This window comes from Squalius cephalus (genome assembly GCF_949319135.1).
Source record: "Squalius cephalus genome assembly, chromosome: 8".
NCBI lineage: Eukaryota > Metazoa > Chordata > Actinopteri > Cypriniformes > Leuciscidae > Squalius > Squalius cephalus.
Window position 1 is genome coordinate 36,889,975 of NC_137129.1, and position 23,943 is coordinate 36,913,917.

At 37.5% G+C, this 23,943-nt stretch overlaps 2 protein-coding genes across 3 annotated transcripts in view; one reads left to right on the plus strand and one right to left on the minus strand.

Moving 5' to 3' along the window:
- The window catches only part of LOC307162922 (CMP-N-acetylneuraminate-beta-galactosamide-alpha-2,3-sialyltransferase 1-like), a 50,637-nt gene continuing 26,694 nt past the window's right edge, over nucleotides 1-23,943 (minus strand). The window contains exons 1-7 of one of the 2 annotated variants that reach the window (XM_079878675.1): nucleotides 4,410-4,656; nucleotides 3,446-3,735; nucleotides 2,709-2,902; nucleotides 1,945-2,124; nucleotides 1,823-1,868; nucleotides 1,603-1,722; nucleotides 31-472 (exon numbers count right to left, since the gene is read on the minus strand). In XM_079878675.1, coding sequence (XP_079734801.1) covers nucleotides 308-472; nucleotides 1,603-1,722; nucleotides 1,823-1,868; nucleotides 1,945-2,124; nucleotides 2,709-2,902; nucleotides 3,446-3,715 — 975 coding nt within the window. In that variant the 5' untranslated portion in view covers nucleotides 3,716-3,735; nucleotides 4,410-4,656 and the 3' untranslated portion in view covers nucleotides 31-307. Of the gene's footprint in view, nucleotides 473-1,602; nucleotides 1,723-1,822; nucleotides 1,869-1,944; nucleotides 2,125-2,708; nucleotides 2,903-3,445; nucleotides 3,736-4,409; nucleotides 4,657-23,943 lie in introns of those variants that run through there. The other variant, XM_079878676.1, reaches the window with a different exon arrangement.
- Nucleotides 6,391-13,443, plus strand: LOC307163329 (CMP-N-acetylneuraminate-beta-galactosamide-alpha-2,3-sialyltransferase 2-like; the record flags this gene model as incomplete). Its single annotated transcript, XM_079879364.1, has 6 exons — nucleotides 6,391-6,669; nucleotides 10,201-10,391; nucleotides 11,078-11,257; nucleotides 12,359-12,404; nucleotides 13,049-13,174; nucleotides 13,251-13,443. The coding sequence occupies 6 exons, from the start codon at nucleotides 6,391-6,393 to the stop codon at nucleotides 13,416-13,418; spliced, it is 990 nt and encodes a 329-aa protein (XP_079735490.1). The 3' UTR covers nucleotides 13,419-13,443.

Below are 23,943 nucleotides of genomic sequence, written 5' to 3' on the forward strand. Positions count from 1 at the left end.
CAACCTTTTAATTTTATTTATTTATTTTTTATAATACAAGATAGTGATCCACAAACTTTAACATTCCAGATGTCTTATATATTAGTGCATCAACAACATATATGTTTACAATGTGTACAGTAAGGCATTATAAATGGGAAAAAAAGTGTAGGACATTCTACAGCTCTCAAAACATTGCCATTGGAAGACAACATTTATATTAAAGACACTGAAATTTATTTATTCATTTTAACATTCATTTTTGTAGCAATCTCAGAACTTAATCCATCCTGAAATCCTTCATTAAATGTAAGAACAGTTTTCTTTATCAATACCCTTTATATATTGAAATCTTGTTTCTGTGCTGAAGTTGATGCATTGTTTTGTTTTCAATGTCTCCTTTATGAGGGCCGCCTTTAAAGTGAGTGTGAGATTTGTCAAAGTAATGATGCCAGGTTCCATTACTTGTAGCTCCAAACCCAAAGACATTCACCTGTGTAAAAGACAGAGCTGTCAGGAGTTTTGCCATTTCGGGGTTATCTAGCTGGTGGCAATATGGCACTGGGTTAAAAGCTATTCAGATATCATTTCATAATGGTAAATTTCTACATGCATTTCTTGATAGTGCATTCAGTATTTTTTTCTCATTAACAAGTTTTACCACTAAATAAATTGGTAATATTTTTGAAAAAATATGCACGAGGTTTGGGGTTGGGATAAAAGGCATATATGCAAATACAAAATGTTAATAAAATTAATGTTATTTAAAAAGGAAATGATCATTAAAGTTAAGGACTGTCACCAAGTGCAAATAGCCCACCTTTTGGCAGAGGCTATTTACACAAACTCTGCCACCATTATCTGATTGAGCCAGACAGAATTACCAAAGAAATCCAGCAGATAACAGAATCAGTGAAGTGGAGAGTAAGGTGGGTGCAGGCTTCACCGTAATTTTGCCAAGCAAAAGCATGTTCCTGGATCAACATATTTTGTTGAAACTGGAACAATATTCCTGTCCTAAAGGACAAACCCTATCCCTAACCCTAAATCTATGACCCTTCCCAAAACTTATCCCTAAAATCAGAGAAAAATAACACTGAGGTAGAAGCACCTAACCCTGGTTGTAAGCCTAAACTTGACATAAACTGTAAACTTGTCCCTCAAATCAGATTGGTTCACTGGAATGTTTTTCCAGACCAGGATCAACAAAGATGTTAATCAAGGAACATACTAGGCCTATGAGTAGCATTTATTTTAAATAGAGATTAAGAAAATATTTGAACAAAGTATTGTACAAATAAAGTGCCTAGCGGGCATTTAATAGTGGAATATTATTATAAGTAATGTCCCAATAATGCAGCATCCATTTATGACTTTAACAAATATAATCATACTATGTTAACAATAAACAAACAGTAATTATTGCATACTGTTTTATTGAAAATTCAAATTGCTATTTGCACTTAGTTTGGGAGGGATTACATTTAAATTAAGATTAAATTTGCACATGCAAATTTTTTTTAAACTTCTTTTTCTATTTACAGAAACTCTGCTGATATCATCAGCAATCAACACAGCCAGTTTAAAACTGAAGCATCATGTGAAAAATGCAAACAGTTTTACCTGATCACAGACATGCAGGGCAAATACGATTGTAATGAAGCCAGTAGAAGGATATTTGCCATTTTTCTGCAGCCATTTCTCGTAGGCGTATTTTATAAAACCAGGGTGGAGGATCATCACCTGGACAGAAACCAAAACATTTATGAGACATTCATTCCTGCTTATTATAGGGCTTAAAAACGGGTTTCATTTACATTGATTTAATGACATGGGCACTTACCTTGTTCTTGTTAACTTTGATTGAAGGTTTGACTCGTGTGTAGGTGCTGAGAAACAAAAAGATATAGATAATATTTTTTTTGCTTTCATGATTTTTTTATTGTTTTATTAAACAGTACTCACCGTGTGATGTGTCTAGTGGTGAAGATGCTTATGAGCCACTGCATGTCACGAATCTTAAAGGGAAAAAGCACCAGATGGGTGTTGTCATCCAAGTCCACAGCGCTCTCGGGATACAGAATCCGGTGAGTGGTCTTAGACCCCACGTCCTTCTCGTAACCTTTTGTCGGGCCTTTATTTATCCTGAGAGAAAAACAGGCAACGGGTATTGAGCCTATTTTTCACGCGACACACAAGCGTGCACGCTTGTGTGTCGCGTGAAAAATAGGCTCAATACCCGTTGCCTGTTTTTAAACAGTACGCTTCCAACATGTTGGAAGCGTTTCCAGGCAAAATAGAATAGGAAAAGATGTTTATATGTCATTTTGACACGAATACATATTAATAAATTACATTTTGATATTTGAAAGTCTCTAGGTTTTGACATAAATGCAGATATAAATGTAATTTTAAAATAATAAAAATGATAATTATCGATTTTCAAATATTGCACCTGTCAATACAGAACGAAATATTCTGTGGTCTATTTTGCCGTCAAAACTGCCGACGTTGTCTTTGCTGCTATATATGTTTAACATGAAGTATAGGCCTTCCACAACTCTCTCCCCATATGTCGAATATATCAATGAGGCTTATCATATTTTACATAAACAGCAGCAGCGCCGCTGCCCGCGTCAGACACGTTTCTGGTGCAAAGACATAGAAAACACCACGCAGCTGACACGCAACATAAACGCCACGCAGCCAGTGTGCCGCCGGCCTAATACCTTATGACAAAGTCATGGCTGTCTATTAGTTGACCATAGTTGGATCTCAGGAGGTTCCCAGAGTTTCCCACCACAGCACAGGTTCTGCAGCGATCTGGACCAGCGTCTGAATAATGATCTTCATCGGGGAAGAGAGAAAACAATGTGTCCACCACATTTGTGTAGTTGACTCTGAGCTTTGACGGTTGTAGGCCCTGTAGAAATATTCAAAATTAGCATCAAGACAACAATCTTGTTTAATCAAGATCATCAATATAAGTATCAAGATAGGTAGGCTAATGGTTTGTTTAATCAAGATCATCAATACAAGTATCAAGATAGGTAGGCTAATGGTTTTATCTTCACTTTCACAGGGTGTTCCTCAACTGGCTGCCTGACGGTTGTTTCTAGATTTCTGCATACTATCCTGGCATCAGGAAGTTAAGCTTACTAAACTTATACATTTGAGTTAAAAATCCAAAACTTGTCATGACAATTGGAGTTAAAGAAAAGAAATACATAATGTAATCAAATAATGTATCATGTTTTACAGGATGAAATGCATGAGGGAATCTGAGCTATCACAAAGATGCAAACAGCCTAAACGTTTGTTTGCGCACACACACACACACACACACACACACACACACACACACACACACACACACACACACACTATAGGTTTTGTGTATATTTATTTATTTCACTTGGCGCACAGTGAATCATAGGACCCCACCTTTAATATTTTAAAGTCTTACCCTCCACCATTTGTTCGTGTCTCCAAGTAACACGCTGTTTTTTCTGTTGAGGAGAGCTGGTATGGTGGGATTATACCGATAAATGAACCAGTCATCGTCCAGAAATCCCATGACGCAAGTTTTACAGGAGCATGAAGGTTCGAATATTAAATCATCAAACGCGTATGTGGTATCGTCCATCGGGGCGTTTTGAGTGTACAGAAGAAATATTGTCATGAAGCTTAAAGGCAAGGTGATGTAACCAGGCGCCAGTCTGTTGAAGACTTTCATCTTTTGCCTGCGTAGTGTTCCTGGACAAAAACAGTTTTGTAATTAAAAAGACAGAAAAATTATGCATTATTTACATTATAGTGCCATAGATTTAAATGACTGTTTAACAGTTATTTGTGTAAAGTTCAAACCACCGCACTGTAAAAATCAAAATCACGTATAACTGGTCCTCACGGTCATTTCTGTCCTTTCTGCATGAATTGTCACTTTAAACTCGACTTTCGATTAGTAATTAAAATCATATAGTGCAATAAAAGGTCAGTGTAACTTCGACACCACTTTTGTTGTAGCCTACTAATTATTATTATTATTTTAAATACGCATCATTCATTTAAAAATACTTCCTTTTGAGAAAATAATTGGACCTATTGTTTTGACGTGAATAAAAAAAAAAATGTTACTTCATTATTTTATAGCCTAATTAATGCATCAGAGGGTTAATTAAATTGTTTCGGATATAGGCTATCACTTATTTCATTTAGGTTAAATATTGAAAACATAAAACAATATTAAATAAAAATAAAAAAAATTCAAACTGTGTTTCATCAATAGAAGTGTCCACTCAGTCCACCATCACAATATTTTATAAACGTTACATTTCAAAGACAAGAACATTAAGTTGATTACACTGATCGAATTTAAGTGCACAGTGAGTACAATTAAATTTCCGCTGTATATAAATGGTGAAACTTACCTAATTGATAAGGTCAGGCTGGCAGGTTTCTCGTATTTCTTGAAAAGTATTTTTGAGGTCTGAGATATATTATGGCCAGGAAATATATGCAATACTCAGCAATACGTTTTATTTCTTGTCATCTGGATCATTAGAGCATCTGAGTGCTGAAAGCTTGTCTTGCCAAACCAAAGACAATTTTATGTTTGTCCCTAAACTTGTGGAACTGGTTCCCTTTCGAGAGGGAACTCACACTGCGTCAATGACGCTCATGTGGAACGCACTCTAGGTGAACCGGTGTCTGAAAAACTTTCCAATGGCAATCAAATAGGGTCTATGCACGATCGCTTCCGCGTTTTGTCTCAGCCCACCCAGTTACATCCGGTGCTGCGTCGGAAGCCGTTTTTGCATTAGGTGGAGAAAATGGCAAATTACACTCGATGTTTACAAGAACTTCCAGCGGTTAACAATATTGTGAGGCAGTTAGCGGTCACACTTACGAGTAAGAAAGAGAAGGGCTTTAAATTATATATTTCGAGCTACATCGACAAGTTTGAGGGTGAGTATTCTCTCATATCATGCAAAATCCGACTAGTGAATCAGTTTCTAAAATCGTTGTCTCCGTTTCTGAGAAAATTAATTTTAGGAAAGTTTTTCCGCTAATACACTTTGCTATAGAACGCGCTATGCGGAAGTAAAGACGCTGGCTGAGATTCTACGGGAAATATGTCAGCAGCGTTCGTGCATAGAGCGTATTTGACTGGCAACAGCCTATGAAGTCACTACAACCCAGGGGGCGCTTAGAGAACATGTCATCCTCTTTTCGTCTTCAGGGACTGTTTTGTCTGATTTACAATCACCTGAAAAAGGTAAGAATTATGGCAAGTGAAAAAAAGCGCTTCAAGAAGTGTGTGGATCCGTGTCTCAGGTTTCTGACACCAGATGACACACACAACTTGTGTGTTTACTATTTGGGTGAAGATGTGGCTCACTTTAGTAATCCCTCCCATTGGGATGGGTTTGAGTACTCCCTTAGAGTACTGATTCTAGCCCAGAGCCTGATCATATATATATATATATATATATATATATATATATATATATATATATATATATATATATATATATATAATTTTCCTAGCTACCCTAAGTCTGGTTAGAAGGTTGAAGGACTCTCATAAGGCCTCCCTGTTATATCAACCCTAGAACTATGTCATTAATTTTCATGTGAACTATGAAGTGATTGATCTAGCCAGTTGTTTGTGTGACAAGATTAACCAGATCTGCCAGTTCACAATTGTACACTCCAACACATTCAGATAGGTCCACAGAAACGCATTCACCGCTGGATTCAAAACTGGGCAGTTTTATTTAAAGGCAAGAAAGTGAGTAAATGTTTTATTTTTATTCCATTTTTCTATTCATTTCTTAAATGCCGTAATTAAAGATTTTAGTCCATCTTAAATGTCTGTTGCATACAATGTTCAGGATTGTAATTAGATTGAACACAAAACCTTTATGCAGCCTCGACTGAAAATGGTATGTTTCATAAGAATTAATTTTTTATTGTTTACCTTTGTTGCTTAATAGGCTACGTATCATTAATATTATTGTGTAGGCTATAATACATTCAAGTACTGTTATGTAGGGCTAAATAAATAAATAAATTAAATAAAAGACATTAGACCAGCATATCCAAAAATAACTTGAAAACGAGGAACAAAAAATGCTGCGTTTCAGGTCAAATATGGACAAACTGTTGGTTTAAATTTACCTAAACTGTTTAATTTAAAGCAATGGTTGGGCTTGTCCATATCTGACCCAAACACGTTGTAACAACCCATCTTTTTTTAAGTAGAAAAGTATTTCTTTTTATTGTCCTTAATGCTCAGCTTCTTGCAGCTGGTCTCATATTAAGGTGCTGAAAGTTGCCAGAGGAATCGCCTGAACCTCAATCTATACAAACACAACATCCGAGGATAGAAGCACCTCTGCATTCAAAATGCCGTCTTGTAAACACATGAAGGTCTTATTCGTGGTTCTGTTGGGTGCCATCATCAGTACAGTGACCATACATAAAGTTCCTAATAATCGGTTCAAACATTTGATGAACAATAGCCTGGTGGAGCAGTTGTTTCATGAAGAACCCTGTGCCTGTATGGAGCGGTGTTTGGCTGCAAGTGACGACGAGTGGTTTACCAAACGCTTCAGACAAGATGTCCCACCACTGCTCTCTCTCAATAACAGCGGGCTTCTTGACGACATCTATGCCTGGTGGCAGGTAGGCCTATTAATTTCCATCCTTAGTGTTAAAAATGGCCAAAAATCACAATGTTATATAGGGAAGAGTGGGGTAAGATGAGCCATATTTTATCTGCGTGTTCCTCAAAATAAGGGTAAATGAGGCAAAATTACAATGAAAGTACAGTAATTTCAGGATGTTTCCTATCAGTTTAAATGACCAGAATGCATCTATGACAAAGGATTAAAAAAAATAAAAAAAAAGTGTTCCAGGCTGTTGCCCAATTTCTGTCCCTATCAAATAAACTTAATATACATTTATAAAACGGTTAGTTCCAGTGCTTGATTCTGATTGGTCAATGGCTGTGTTTTATTCACGATAAAACCCGGCTATGACCGCTTCACCCAACGGTTCTATCAGAGAATGTCTAATAAGGGGAGAACTTCCACTCTCTGTAAACTTCCGGCTTCTGAACTGGTTGCAGTTCCAATCTGGTTCCATATGAGGGCGCTCACAGGACGAGTGCAGAATGAATGGAGGTCTATGGCGCCGCTATACCCATCAAAATCCACTTTTCTCAGGATATAATTTTTTGTCTAGTAATTTGAATGTTGTATTCGAAAGGAGATGCAAAGAAATTACACATTGCTGGGTGTTCGATTTTTTAGAGTCACTTATTTGCTTTAAAAAGTCTTTTAAAATGTCAATGACGTCATACTGATACTGCTTTACGGCAATCCTTGTGTCACTTTGGTGCTTTCACGCTCTGCCTCGAGAGAAAAGAAAGTGCATCGACAACACAGCTGACACAGGTAAATACACGTACTAGAAGAGTTTTTGTTTTGCAAGCGGTATCTCTGGTCGTAATCAGTCCTTCACTGACCAATCAGCATTCATTAGCAAAATGCTAGCATGTTATGGGCAACAACAACTCAAATCGAAAGGACATAAGTACTCGTTCATTCAACTTTCGACCTATAACCCATGTTGAACTTGCAAAACCTACAATCAAATCTGAGATTTCTCAACGGCAATCGGGTGAGGGAGACAAATTTAGCCGTCTAGCCCCATTGACTCCCATTCATTTTGCACTCATGGCGAGCGCCCCCAGTGGAACTCTGATTGGAACTACAACCAATAGGACTTAATAGGGCGTTGGAGTGAACAGGCTTTCCGTAGACGGGCTTTGATTTCACATAGAAGGACCAACCTCGATCCATCAGGAAACGCCAGATGGGTCTTCTTCTTGTAGTTTCCGGCAGGCTAGACGCAGCTATGGCGTATTGCGGCTCTGTGTTGTAAATGCCGCTCCATCTGAAAGCAGGTGATGGCGATTTACTACTAATCAAAGAACCGGCTTTACTGACGAGATGCGCCTAACAATGTCATGCGATATATCGCCCAGCCCTAGTCCATAGTTATGCAGCTAGCTCGCTAACAGACTTGATAGCTACTAGAAAGACCTGGAACTACAGGACTCTACATTGAAAATACCCGTTGGTTGCCCGCCAGGTATCCATGGTAGTCACGTGACTGCAAAGTATGAATAGCTTTTTTATTTATTTATTTTATTTTATCTTTTTGATTCCCATTCGGAAAGAAAACAATCTAATTACTAAGCAACCACTGAATGGAACAACACAAAATATATATCATTGTAAAGCTTAGGATCTCAGCTTTTTATCTAATTATTTTTATCTATCGCATCTATCACATTTATTAACTCCAACGAGTGCTGAGTAATCCCTCTAAAACCGAGTGTACCGCCAGCAGGCGCCACCTAGCTGCGAAAATATTCATTACCATATTTTTTAAATTTTTTGCCTTGATTAACACAAAGTTGATGTCATTTGAAAGCTTAGAGTCTGAACTTTACAGTGAATGTATCCACTTTGAAAAAATCTTAAGTACTGCTGAGTTATTTGCTGATAAATAGAATTTCTTTTTTTTTCATAATCTATAAAATAATGTACTCCAATGTGTCAAAAACATCATACAGCTCATGAAACATTCACAGATCATTGAAAATGGCACTGCATTTTTTACAGCATATTATTACAATTAAAATGAGCCCAAAATTAACATAATACATTTTTTTCTGTGGGGGTTTTTCTGTCTTTCTGTGGGTCGTGTGTGTGTTTGTGTGTGTCACATAAGGCAGGACTTAAACAGACAGCGCGGTCTCTTTTGTCTTGTCCCGCTTGAATGGTTTAAATGCATTTGCATTAGAGTGTGTTCATACAAAGCTAGTCAACGGGTGACAGAAAAAAACGGATACTGCGTTAATTGCGTTAAATCTTAACGCTTTAAATGAAAAAAAAAAATGAAAGTGATGAAACCGGTGTTGCGACTGAACACCGTGTAACACACATAACACCGACAATTGTAGCAAGCTTTAGTGCCTTCCCATGTGCTTTTCATTTTCACAGTCTGGCAGAAGTGGTGGGTGGTTCCGAAATATATGGTCACGTGACAAAAAAAGTGTACAGTTGCCAAGAGACAGGGGGTGGCTCATCTTACCCTATTTTGTTGACTTGTGTACTTGCATTGGTACTATACGGTTATCCTGACCACACGTGACCACAACCGCTCTTGGTTGGTCGTAACCCCAGTGACGGGTAGGTTTAGGGGCGGGGTTGGGGTAGGTCATCACATGTGGTCCGGATAACCGTATAGTACCCTTGCATTTGCTCCACCGGTCTTGTTCCGCTCCCACGGCTCTTGGCCTCGCCTTCTATAATCTTTAAAAAAACAAAAAAACATAACAAAAAAAACCCACATATTTGACCTCATAGCACTCCAACACCTTCATAGTGGATCTAATCAACAACATGAAATACCAGTTCTGACTCAGTTTGTTGTTGTGTTGGTCTAAAGAAATGATACTCTTGTGTGACTGCTTTGAAATTCTTTGAATTGCAATGCTGTTCTTTTTCTGAAGTTTTAGTCTAACTTTCTGAGGTGTGGACAATTCTGTTCATATTCACAATGATGACTTGAATGGGAGTGAATTCTTTAAAAATTGACTGTAGAATTAGAACAATGGAGAATGGGTTTTCTAATGATATAATGTGTGTTTGGGGTCTGTAATTTTTTTTAATGTTTGTTAATTTAATCAAAAATACAGAAAAACATTAACATTGTGAAACAATATAACATTTAAAATAACTGTTCTCTATTTAAATATATTTAAATGTAAAATCATTACTTCAGTCTTCAGTGTCACATTATCCTTCAGAAATCATTCTAATATGCTGATTTGATGCTCAAGAAACATTTCTTATTATTATGAAAATAGTTGTGTTGGTTAATATTTTTGTGGAAACTTGATGCATTTTATTTAGGATTCTTTGATTAACAGAAAGTTCAAAAACAGCATTTTTTTTTTATATAAATATTTTGTAAAGTCTTTTAACTAATCAGTGCTAGTTTATAGAAATTGTTCTTAGTGATTTTCAAATGTAATCTTCTTTATATTGATTTTTTATTTGATTATAATTTCATGCTGATCGTAGAAGTGCACTTTCCTGCATCACTGTGACATTAGATTTGTTTTTAATCCACCCACAGTCTCTACAGTCTAAGAGCAAAGCTAGTTATTCTCAAGTGATTCAGCAGCTGTTCTCTGTCATTCCTGGAGAGGAACACTACAGAGACGCTGGTCCATCTCGCTGCCGAACCTGTGCTGTGGTGGGGAACTCTGGGAACCTTATAGGATCATTCTATGGTCCTCTTATAGACAGTCATGATTTTGTAATGAGGTAAAATCTTTTTTCTTTTTTTTTTACACTAGACCATTGGAAAAAGTTAAATCATACATTTACATGATGTATAAGATGAGTAATATTTACAAAAACAATTCATCACATTTTTCTGACTTATTTTAGAAGCATCATACAGTAGGCTACTACATTCTCTTTAATAAATGATTCAATAACAAATTCATTTTTTAACAGTCGCTTGTGGCGAAACAATGTAATAGTTAAATGCGTTATTTTAAGCACCAAGTTTTTATCAAAAGCTGATTTACTCTATCGCTATATATCGTAGACATCACTGTTTACATTTAAACTTTTATCTCAGTACTTCTATGATAATTTTAACTATTGTATCACAGAAATAATGATACTATGAGGAAATGACTGCTGTTTCATGACAACTCTCTCTGGGTCAGCGGCAGCGCCAACACAGATTTGAATGTTGCGATATGATTTTGTCAAAAGGTTTAATAGACACGAAATGGAAGAAGATTGTGTGGGTGTTTGAATGGAGATCACAGTCTTTTAAAGATTAATCGTGCAGATCTACTGTCTTATCTCTCTCTCAGCATGAGTAGCGCTGCGCGTCATGCTTGTGAGCTGAAAAACTGAATCAAGAATTTTAAAACGGACATAGGTCCACTTTGATTTTAATATTACTTTAATATTATCATTTCTGTCTCTATCAGAATGAATAAGGCACCAGTTGAAGGTTATGAGAAAGATGTTGGGTCCAGGACCACCCACCGCTGCTTGTACCCAGAAAGTGCCATTCATCTGGACAACACCACCAACCTGGTGTTGTTGCCCTTCAAAACACTGGATATCCAGTGGGTCACCAGTGCTCTTACTGATGGAACTATTAAACGGTGAGATAATGGTTAAATATTTATTATAAAAAAAGTCACATTGAATCGCAAAATGAAAGAAAAAAAAATCATATATATATATAATAATTTACAATTTAAATATTATAGAAATATTTTTTTTGGGAACATATACACACACACACAATTTTTTTTTATTTTCTATATAAGCAAAATGTAATTTCAGATATCTTTTGATTTGGAGGTAAAATATGATGATTGGTTAGTCTTTATATCTTCAATGACATATGGAGTGTTGGGGAAAGCTACTTTGAAAAGTAATGCATTACAATATTGCGTTACTTCCTTCAAAAGTAACTAATTGCATTAGTTACTTTTTTAGAAAAGTAATGCGTTACGTTACTTTTGTGTTACTTTTTTCACATGGGGTGTGCTTGTTTTTTTTAGAACAAAAAAAAAAGTCATATTTTTGGGCAAATATAAAGGCCCTTTCACACCAAAAGTGAAATAAGCCTCATGCTTAAGGAAATGCAAATTCACGCGTGTACAGTAGAGGAAAGCAAACAAACAAACCTTTTAGCTGCTGCTGTTCTGGATAACGGAAGAATAGGAGAAAAAAAGTTTAACACTACTTTACCAATAAAAAAAAAAATCTATAGTCATTTTTGCTTATGGTTTAACTGAATTATTGAAGGTCAGAAGCAAGTACATTGGTAAATGCATAAAAATGTATGTTTATTTAACATATTTAGTTATAAGAGGTTTACATAGTATTCTGATTCTGCATTTTTTTTCAGGAATATTGATTTTTTTTGTGCAAGTGAGATGAATAAATGCACTCATATTCAGTCTAGAACTACAATAACCATCATGTTTACACACACACACACTGCACCTCGATTATTTGTCTCAACATGAGCACAAGGGCACTTGTGTTACTTATTTGAAAGAGTAACTATGATATTTTGTTAATTTTAAAAGTAATGTGTTATTTTACTAGTTACTTGAAAAAGTAATCTGATTGTGTAACTCAAGTTACTTGTAATGAGTTACCCCAACACTGGACATATGTACTTTTATTTTGTCATCAATTATTTCTTGGATTGTTTTGACCCTTTTTTCTGTTTCTGTATTACTCAACAGAACACGATTTAAGGTTATAGACAAGCTGCAAGCCAACAAGGACAAAGTAAGATCACACAGTATCTAAATTTTATGTTAATAATAAACCAACGAAAATGATAAACCATTCAACAGAAAAGAGTTCATATAAATAATTTTGAATTGGTCATTATAGTTGTATGCTTTGTCTCTACAAACTCCACCTGAGAGACTGCTGTGGAGATTAATGTTATGGCACACAGACTACTTTAGGCTTGAGATAAGTGCACAATGTATGCCATGGAAACCCTTTAGTGTCACCATAGGTCTTCAATCCTGCTCCTGGAGGCCACTCTCCTGCAGAGTTTCACTCCAGCCCTATTTCAACACTGCTATTTTTATGCACATATGTGATATCGCATGAAAGAATGCTGGATGGAAAAGCCAAAATACGCATAAATTATACAAATGCGCATAAACAATGTATGCACTCAATTGAAGCAGATACATTTTTATCCTGTAAGAATCCCGCCGAATCCAGCATTTTTGTCCAACAAAGCAGTCAGGAGAGTTAGTAGATTAACATTGGAGGATTTGAACTTGAAAAACGGTGTACTGACGTCTTTCCGCGGTTAAAACAACATTCCTTCTTATGTTCATGAAGTAGCTTGTAAAGGCTACAACATCAAAGTTCCTTTTTGTTCTTTGCTAACGGTCCTCTCATTCTTTCAGGTGATGGTTATACACCCTGCTTTCATGCATTATGTGCACACTACGTGGCTGCACATTAAGTCTAAAAGATCTTATCCATCCACGGGTTTCCTTGTGCTGATGTTCGCCCTGCACATCTGTGATGAGGTAAAGCTTTTAGCATTCACAGAGCTTGTGTGGCTTACTGTCAGGTACTTCTGCTGATGTGTTTTTCTGTGCTTAGGTCAGTGTGTTTGGCTTTGGCGCAAACAGTAAAGGCACTTGGCACCACTATTTTGAAAACATGCCCAAGAATTTCAGACGCACTGGTAAACACAGTGGAGGGATTGAGACCCAGACCATCTTAGAACTTCAGAAAAGGGAGCTGATCAGTATATACAGAGGGTGGTGAGAAGGACGAGGAGTTTCAGTTACACGACCATTTACTGACATTCACCTGTATTGAGATATACACAGTGCTCGATGTAGGCCGGTACGCACCTCCAGCGAAAACAGAACGTGAAGACACTTTAGAAAATGTTTTTAATTTATTTTTTTATTTTTATTAAAACGTATTATTGTGGATGTGACATTAGATGAACATAATGCAAATAAATTTTCAATTAATAATGAATATAATCTGGTTAGTTATCAATATTCAGGGTTTGACTTGATAGGTATTGTAGAACCGTTTGATTGTATGTTCAATCATACCATAACACCCCCCCCCCCCTCCCCTCCCCTCCCCTCCCCTCCCCTCCCCTCCCCTCCACTCCCCTCCACTCCCCTCCACGTAAGTACCGCCAGCACTTTTTTATTTTTTCCACTTCAAGCACAGTATATACATATTTTGTTATATATACCTTTGTTCAAAAGTGTTCGTTCAGCAAGATTTTGTTTGTTTTTCTGAAGATTAATAGGATGCTTTGTAATGATCAAAATTGACAATAAAGACATACATTGTTACATCATATTTCTATTTCCTTTAAATGCTGTTCTTTTGACTTTCTATTCATCAAAGAATCCTGAAAAAATACATATTACCATTTCCTCAAAAATATTAAGCAGCACAACTGTGTTCAACATTGATAATAATAAGAAATGAGCACAAGATCAGCATAGGCCTTTTTGTGAAAGATCATGTGGCACTTAAGACACTGAATGCAGAAATGAAGAAATAATCCTGTCCAAGTCCTAACTGTGATATTCTCAAGGATACATGTTTAATGCACAGGCAGAAATATATATATTTTTTTCAGTAGCCTACATCGTGGTGTTTTGCATGCATATAATCTTCAGTTCTCTGTTAAACTCTGAAGCTGTGCATTTTAGACATGACTTGTTGAAAAGTACACTTTATTTTCTTATTTGAAATTGCAAAATTTCAGTAGGCTACACAACACATTTCAGAAGAATAAAAAAGACAGTGTTAATGACTTGACCATTCAGGTCTGTCCACATTATTTGAGTTTTTGGAGGAGCATCAAAGCAGTGTCACGCATGCTAGTTTTGTTACAAGACAAGACTGTCTAGTCTGTCAAAAGCTACCAGAGACTTTTGTTTGCATGTGAGGTGTGAATGAGGTGTGGAGCCACTGAATAGATCTTTCGTGCAGCAATACAGGAATGCAGCGGTTGGTTTAATTTCTGCCACATTACTTATAACTGCCATACATATTATTTCTGTTATTTAACATGTTTTGTTATATTTTTTTGATTGTCGGCGATTTTAATATACATGTGTGTTGTGAGAACAGACCTCTGGTCAAAGACTTTATGAATGTAATTGACTCTTTTAACCTTATGCAGTCTGTTCGGGAGCCCACGCATGAAAAGGGTCATATTTTGGATCTTGTGCTGTCATATGGGCTGGACATACAGATAACTGAGATCGGCCACACACTTCTATCTGACCATTTACCTGTTCTATTCTCCATCTCTGTGCCTGCTCCCTCTCTAAGCGCAGCTCCTCTGCGCCGTCTTCGTGTTTTTAATTCTGGAACTCCACAGTTGTTTTGTGATATTTTTAAAGACTCTTTTTTATACTCTCTGGATGATCTTAATGACCGCAGTGTGGATGAATGCATAGCAATGTTTGATTCTCTCTGTACTAAGATTTTAGATTCGATTGCACCCATGATTTTAAAGCGCATAAAGCCACAGAAGGAGCCCTGGCTGAATGAGTCCACTCGTACACTTAGGCGCACATGTAGACAGGCGGAGAGAAAATGGAAAAAGGACAATCTTCAAATTTCTAGGGAACTCCTTCAGGATAGTCTTATTAATTATCAGCAGGCTGTAAAAACTGCAAAAACTGAATATTTCTCCTCACTTGTGTCAAAAAATGCTCATAAGCCTCAGGTTCTTTTTAATGTATTTGATTCACTAGTGAACTCTGGTGATGTTGTCTGTATGGAGCCTTCTTCTAGCTTGTGTGAGGCTTTTCTGCAGTTTTTTACAGACAAGATTTCTGCTATTAGAATCCCACTCTCTCGGTCTGCTCAGGTCCCCTCAGCTCCTTTAGCAAGCACAGCTGTCTTTGACAGTTTTGAACCGGTCTCTCTCTCTGAACTGAATGAGATAGTTGCAAATTTACGCCCTGCTAACTGTCAAACTGATAGTATTCCATCATGTCTGTTTAAGGAGGTCTTCTGTTCGGTGGATTCTTTTATTTTGAAATTTATTAATTTGTGTCTAAGTTCTGGCTGCGTTCCATCCTCCTTTAAACATGCCATAGTTCAGCCTCTTCTGAAGAAGAAGAACTTAGACCCTCTGGTTTTGTCTAATTTTAGACCTATTTCTAAGCTCCCTTTTATTTCAAAGGTTTTAGAAAGAGCTGTGTTAATTCAGGTCCAAGAATTTTTAAAAACAGCTGATGTTTATGAACAGTTTCAGTCTGGTTTTAGGTCTCGTCACAGTACGGAGACTGCTCTTTTAAAAGTTTTTAATGATCTGTTCTTACACCTTGATACTGGCAACTGTGCCATTCTAATTCTGCTTGATTTGACTGCAGCCTTCGACACAGTTGATCATAAAATTCTTCTGTGGCGCTTAGAGCACTGTGTTGGCTTAAAAGGCACTGTCCTTCAGTGGTTTGAGTCGTATTTAACAGACAGATCAATTTCTGTACAAATGGGACAGTTTTCCTCCTCAGTGGCCCCTCTGACCTGTGGGGTACCGCAGGGGTCGGTTCTGGGTCCACTCCTGTTCACCCTGTATATGCTACCTTTGGGATTCATTTTCAGGAAGCATGGCATCTCCTTCCACTGCTTCGCTGATGATGTGCAGGTGTATCTACCGCTAAAGGTTCCAGCTAAAGAATCTTTGCAGGCTGTGATAAACTGCATGAGCGATATTAAGACATGGATGGACCAAAACTTTTTAAAACTTAATGAGAATAAAACGGAGGTTGTCTTGTTTGGTCGTCCAGAGTTGGTTCAGGTTCTTACCAGCTCCCTTGGCCAACTAGCACCTCACTTAAGATCCCATGCCAGGAATCTTGGAGTGATTGTCGACAGTGCTTTTAAACTGGATAAGCAGGTTAGTGCTGTGGTTAAGGCAAGCTTTTTTCAGCTTAGACTGATAGCTAAAGTCAAACCGTATCTGAGACAGGCTGACCTAGAAAAAGTTATTCATGTTTTTATTACCTCTCGCCTGGATTACTGTAACTCCTTGTATACAGGCATTGGGAAGTCTGAGCTCTATCGTCTGCAGCTTGTACAGAATGCAGCAGCTCGCCTTTTAAGTGGCAGGAAGAAGCGGGAGCACATTACTCCAGTGCTCTCATCGCTTCACTGGCTTCCAGTAAAGTATCGGATTGATTTTAAGGTTATTTTATTTGTTTTTAAATGTATTAATGGGCTAGCCCCAGAGTACCTTACAGACCTTGTCAGGTTGCATAGGCCTTCCAGAGACCTCCGTTCAGCCAGTCTGATGGTCCTGGAGGTTCCTAGATCTAGACTGAGATCCAGTGGTGATCGAGCCTTCTCAGTGGCAGCTCCCACTCTCTGGAACGCACTGCCTGTAGCTGTGCGGACTGCTAGTAGCCTGTCCACTTTTAAATCATTGCTAAAGACTCATTTGTTTGAAGTAGCTTTTGGCACAGGGGAGCCGCCTTGATGAATGTTGTATTATATGTGTACCTTTATTCTTAGTATTTTGTTATTTCATTGTTTTTTATGTATCAGTGTGTGACTAATATTTTTGTGTATTTTACTGTGAAGTACTTTGGTAGGCCCTTGGCCTTGGAAATGTGCTATATAAATAAATGTGACATTGACATTGACATTGACATTTGTTTAACCCATTCATGAATATTGAGTGTCGATGTTAACTAGGAACTAAAGTACATTTTGCGTTGCACTCTGACACTTTTCAAGGTGCAACAGGAAAAACACATATTTGGTGAGAAGTTATTCTCCGTGTGTGGATTAAAAGAGTTACTCATGTTTTGAGTGAAGAAGTAAAGATGTTTTTCAATTTTGTTTTTTGAACCGGGTATTTTCAAGTGAACTCATTCCCTCTTGGTTATGCAGCCAGCGAGGTATGTGTATTACGTTTGTATTTCCCGAGTGTATTTGTATGTACCTCTTTATAGTGAATGTGAACGTGTTTATCTTTTACATTGTCATACTGTAGTTTGACGGTGGATTTCATTGATGGTGAATGTGATGGCGGAGAAAAGGATAACAAGAGCAATAAATCCATCAGTAACCAGAACCATGGTGTCGTTTATTTCCTGGAGGGAGTGATATTACTGATAAACAAACTATTAATATCCACCTGAAAGTGCAATTCAGACAGGTGTCATCAAAGTTTAGGTGCTAGTCAATCTAGGTCTATTATTGCCAATCTCGGGCCCCCTCCTTGCTCATGCCGTGGGGCATCTGCCCCATCTAGCCCTTATGTTAATTTGGCCCTGAGGTCTATCTATTTATTTGCGCACAGCTCTCATTGTCTCTTCTTCACCATGTAGTTCTCTCCCACTCAACTGATTTTATTGTAACTGGCTTTAGTTTTGTAAACCTAAAAGTTTTAAGCAAAACAACTTCTACACTACAGTTCTATCAGAACTTCATTTGATGGTGTTATGACACTTGAGGTTTAGTCTTAAAGGGTTAGTTAACACAAAAATGAAAATTCTGTCATTAATTACCCTTATGTTGTTCTTAAACCAGTAAGACTTTCGTTCATTTTCGGAACACAAATGAAGATTTTTTTTGATGAAATCTGAGAGATATCTGTCCCTCCATTGACAGCTACGCAACTGACACTTTGACGCTTCAAAAAGTTCATAAAGAGATCGAAAATGTCCCGGGACCCTGTTAAACAGTTCACACTTCAACCCCCCAAAGTTAAAACCAAAACTACAGAGGGAGACAACCAACAAGTGCACCTTTAAACCAGCTTTTATAAAACGGTTACCACACAGTTACATTATTTCGCCATTATGGCGGCAAAGACTGTCTTTATGAGCGAGTCAGTCAGTAGAGCACACTTTTATATTGAAAGACTGAAACTTGTTTTGAACACGAAGAAGCAAGATGCAACTATCAAATGACTAGGGCATGGAAAACCCGTTAAAAGGACAAGATCTCGCAGCGAACATTCAAACGGAGTGACCTGAAGGAAAATGCTATATCTACTGTAAATGCAGGTACACTCGCCTACTCGATCTCTCTCACAATACTCTACTCCAGGGTTCACCAATCTCGGTCCTGGAGGGCCGCTGTCCTGCAGAGTTTAGCTCCAACCAGCTTCAACACACCTGTTTGAAAGTTTCTAGTATGCCTAGTGAGACCTAGCTGGTTCAGGTGTGTTTAATTGGGGTTGGAGCTAAACTCTGCAGGACAGTGGCCCTCCAGGACCGAGATTGGTGAACCATGCTCTACTCTATAAGCTTTAATGAACAATATCAATTAGAGGTTGAACATTGTGTTTACGTTGCTGAGAGTGGTTGCTAGGGGTGTTGTGTACATAGAACGTTGGGTGAGCGGTCAGGTTTTATCGTGAATAAAACCCTATACTTTATAAGCTTCAATGAACAATCCACATTTATATACAGTAAAACACTGATGTTCACTTTCACAAGTTGAAGGGATGTTTTCTTGTTACAAAAAGAATGTGAAACACATATGTAAATATAATTTTAAATCTAATTTAAGTAAATTTTATATACTTTAAGCATTATCGTATCGCATATCGAATATCGCATTGTTTAATGAGTTATTGCATATCGCATTTTTCTTCAATATCGTGCACTTAATAACTTCGTCCAGTCAATGAAGTAATGGCAGACAGGCTTCACCATTACCGATCTCCTCTATGAAAGGAATGTGAAACTTGTCCTTGTGAATCTTGTCAAATGTTACCTGTTATGAATAGTTATTTTTATAAACCTTTACAATGTGCCCAGATGTTACCTGTTATGAAGTTATTTTTATAAACCTTTACAATGTGCCCAGATGTTACCTGTTATGAAGTTATTTTTATAAACCTTTACAATGTGCCCAGATGTTACCTGTTATGAAGTTATTTTTATAAACCTTTACAATGTGACCAGATGTCACCTGTTATGAATAGTTTTTTTTATAAACCTTTACAATGTGACCAGATTTTACCTGTTGTGAATAGTTATTTTTATAAACCTTTACAATGTGACCAGGTGTTACCTGTTATGAAGTTATTTTTATAAACCTTTACAGTGTGAGCAGATGTTACCTGTTATGAATAGTTATTTTATAAACCTGTACAATGTGAGTAGATGTTACCTGTCAGTCATTTATTATAAAACAATATAATGTGAGCTCTGTAGATTCCCCTTAAAACTTAAATGAATTAAGTCTTCTAGTTAGAAGGAATAAGTCACGTCAAGTTTGCAAATGAATACCATCTTGGTTTATGAAATTTAAATGGTGAAATGTATCTACATGAAGGTCAGTAGAAGGTGTCTCTAGCTTCCTGAAAACAACAAACACTTCTTACAACTGATTTATACAACTTATTTAATCGTTCATATTTAACCAATTACCGAATCTCCTATCCTTAACCCTAAATATTCTCATTCCTTATTATTTACAAATAATTTTTCATTGCTGCTCCATCAACTCCTTCTGACAGGACGTAGTTAAATATTCCCATAGGTTAACGTTACCTCTGGCCACGTAAACAATGACGATGGATGAGACAATGTGATAGTCGTACGAAGTTTTCTCCGCGTGCTCCCAATTTAAAACATTTACGGTATTAACGTTATTTGTCATTTTGATAAAGTTTTGGCTAACTATAAACAATCTTTTAACGACTGAAATAGCTACCGGATGTGCAGTGTCAGTTTAGCGGAAGTCGGATGACAAAATGCGGAAGCGCGAAGTATTAAAAGTGGGCAGGGCGGAATAAGGTGAATAAGCTTCAATGAACAATATCAGTGAGAAGAGTGGTTGCTATGGGTGTTGTGTAGTGTGATACATAGAACGTTGGGTGAAGCAGTCAGGTTTTCTCATGAATAAAACACAGCTATTGACCTTACAGTTTATGCTATTGACCAAACAGAATCAAGGACTGGAACTAATCGTTTTTTAAAGAGGAACAATTGAGTTCAAATCAGCCATAGAACTATGGGTAAATAAATACAATACAATTTAGTCACAAATTAAGGCCTTCAGTTAATCACTTTGTACAGTGAACTGTTTCTAGGTGTTACTGTTATATGATACAATGATGAAAAAACGAAACGAAAGGGGTGGGTGTGTGTGTGTGCGTGTGCGTGTGCGTGTGTGTTTAGTCGCTGGGAGCCACCAGCTGCAGCAAACATCAGACTGAAATTTCAGAAGTTCTTCAGCTACCAGTCGGGAAAGTTTACAACTGCAAAAACCTGTTTACAACTGCAAAAACCTGATTACAACTGCGAAAACCTGTTTACACACCAGGGTTGCCAACTTTGGGACTTTGGCTGGAGTGAGACTCTGTAAAACTTCAGGTGCCAACATTTTTGGCACCCTAACCCTAATTTTAAAAATGTCAATCCTTGTTTACTTAGTATTAACCCTGATTTATGGGGAAAAAAAAAAACAAAAAAAAAACTAATAGAATGGAAAAGTGTTTTCAGAATGTACAATTAATTGATTGATTGATCGATTGATATAAAAAAATTAAGATAGGTGATTAAATAACAAACATGTAAAACAACAACATCAAAACAATAAGAAATCTCAAAACAAATGGGACACATAATAGTTACTCCACCTCCCCAGAAAACCACAACACACAAGTTTCACACATTAGGCCTGTTGTGCCACAGTGGCAGAGTTGGCCTGCTTCACCACCTCTGCAGGAGGCTCGTATCTGAAGCAGGGTTTGATCCGTTCATGAACGTTCATTGCGTCTGTCACGTGACAAATGAACGAAAGACTCGGAAGGTAAAGTAATTATTTATGTTCCCTGTAAATTATTTTTGACTGCATTATAATGATTTCTTAATTCAGAATATGGTAAAGACTGCATAGGTGGATGTGTTCGTGGAATTTGGCTGTTAAAAGTATAACATTTAAAGCCCCTTAAATGAACGAAATGACTCGAAAAAAGATTCGTTCATTTTAATGAACGAGGTAGAACAAGCGAGTCAGTAAAATGATCCGAACTTCCCATCACTCACAGGGTGCCATCAAGTGACAGTCTGTTCCTGGTGTCAGTCTTGTTTAGGCCAACTGAAAAGGTTCGCTCAGCATCCGCATTTGACTGTGGCAGACTCAACACAATCTGGGCAACCTTTCATAATTTGGGGAATTTTAAAATGCCACTTGCCCGATTTGACAAAATTTGTACAATGAGCCTATTTTTATTGAGCAATTTAGCTAGCCCACATAACGCACGTCAGACAACGTTCGCAACTATAGTTGAAGTCTGTACTCTCGGCACACAGACTGATTAGGCAAGGCTATGCGTGAGAGTTGGCAACCCTGACACACACACACACACACACACACACACACACACACACACACACACACACACACACACACTCACTCACACTCAGTATTATCTAGTAGACCACTCAGACTAGGGGCCCGTTCTTCGTAAATTACACATCCAAGATGATATCATCGTGGCGTGCTAATCATGATCTGGCTAATTAGGTTCTTCGAACACACCTGCCGGATATGATTAATATAGCTGGATTGAGTTATCTGAGATAATTGCGCGTTCATGCGAAGTTTAAAAGGGGATAGGCTACGATAGTAGAAACATTGATCAGCAACGCTGCTATTGGCTGCTCAGTGTGGCCAAAGAGCGCGCTCAGTTTTTCTCCTCAATCTCTGAAAATTCACAGATCCTGGCCATTTTGCTTTCACATTTGTGATATGGAAGATTTTAGTCAACTGCCTTTTTTTATTTGATATAATATTACTAATCTGGAATATTAAGAATCACAATAGTAACTGGGCTGCACATTTACATTGTGAACCCCCTTTCTGTTCACATAATCCCCTTCATTGAGGCCTTGATGGCAGTCTATGGTCTAGCCTATAGTCTATGGTACCAATCACGTTAGTGAAGTCTGAGTGACATATACTGTAATCGGCATGGTCATGATTGTATGATCTTCATAAAAAACTAGATGTACCGCATGGCGGTACAAAATATGACCGCCGCTCAGGCCTGCACTGGCTTTCCACAAAAATAAATGACGTGGAGCAATTTGGCTGTATTGCGTGTTTATATATATACCTAAAAAAAGTAGTAGTATGTGCATGTCTGTCTGTGTGTGTGTGTGTGTATGTGTGTGTTTTTGTGTGTGTGTCTGTGTGTCTGTGCGTGTATGTATGCGTGCGTAGCGTACATGTGTGTGCGCGTGTGTGTGTGTCTGTGCATGTGGATTTGTATGTGTGTGTATGGGTGTGTGTCTGTGCGTGTGGATGTCAGTGTGTGTGCATGCTTGCGTTTGTTTGTATTCCTGCATGTGTGTGTGTGACAGCAGGGCTGGACTGGGACAGAAAATCGGCCCTGGCATTTTGGCCCAGACTGGCCCACTACATATGATCATAAACACCACCCATCTTTGAACGCCTTTGAATATGTTTTTGTTCAACTCCTATTCAGTAAAACCACTAATGCCATGTAATGAGTGAGTATAAATGAGTGAGAGTTAACAGATTAAATAAGTACAAAATTGTCACAGGAATTTTGGTAAAACTGTGGTGGGTGGACCTCTGTCCTTCTAGAGGGGGTTTGGGGGCATGCTCCCCCTAAGAAAATTTTGTGCATTTTAATGTTGAATTCATCAATCTGGTGCAGTTTGAGGGTTCAAAATTAAAAGCTCCAACCCATATTCAGTGTGCAAATATAACAAAGAAAAAATCAAACCTCTTTTAGTAACAGTGTCTGTCTATATTACACTACTACATAATAATAGTTATAATATTAATCTCATGACAGTAGCCTAATAGCCATATATTGTAAAACAAATGCACTGAAAAATAAAGAAAACTTTCATAATTAGTTTTGTACTAATTTCTATACTTGAAAAAGATAAGCACATGATCTTTTATTTTGACGGAAACTGCATGGAGCTTTTATTTTGGCGGAAAACATGGATAAAAACGCGTCTCATTAAACTTCTAGTAAATTGCTGTAATCGTCAACTATGCAGATGTGGAAATAATCTGTAACTGGGTTATGGGTTCCTACACTCATAGCCAAAGTGTTTTGAAAGTAGTTCTGCTTACCGCGGACTCTACACTTTCTCATCTCTCTCCTGATCCTCCTCATCAGCCACTGGAGCTGATGAAGGTCCTGCTGCTGCAGAAAACATATATATCTTGACACATTTTACAGCATCTGCTTGAAGGGCCTGTATCTATTTTTCACGCTATTTCTCTGCACATTCCTTTGCGTTTCTTCTCCATCTCTCAGACTATTATTTTGACAGATACACACTTG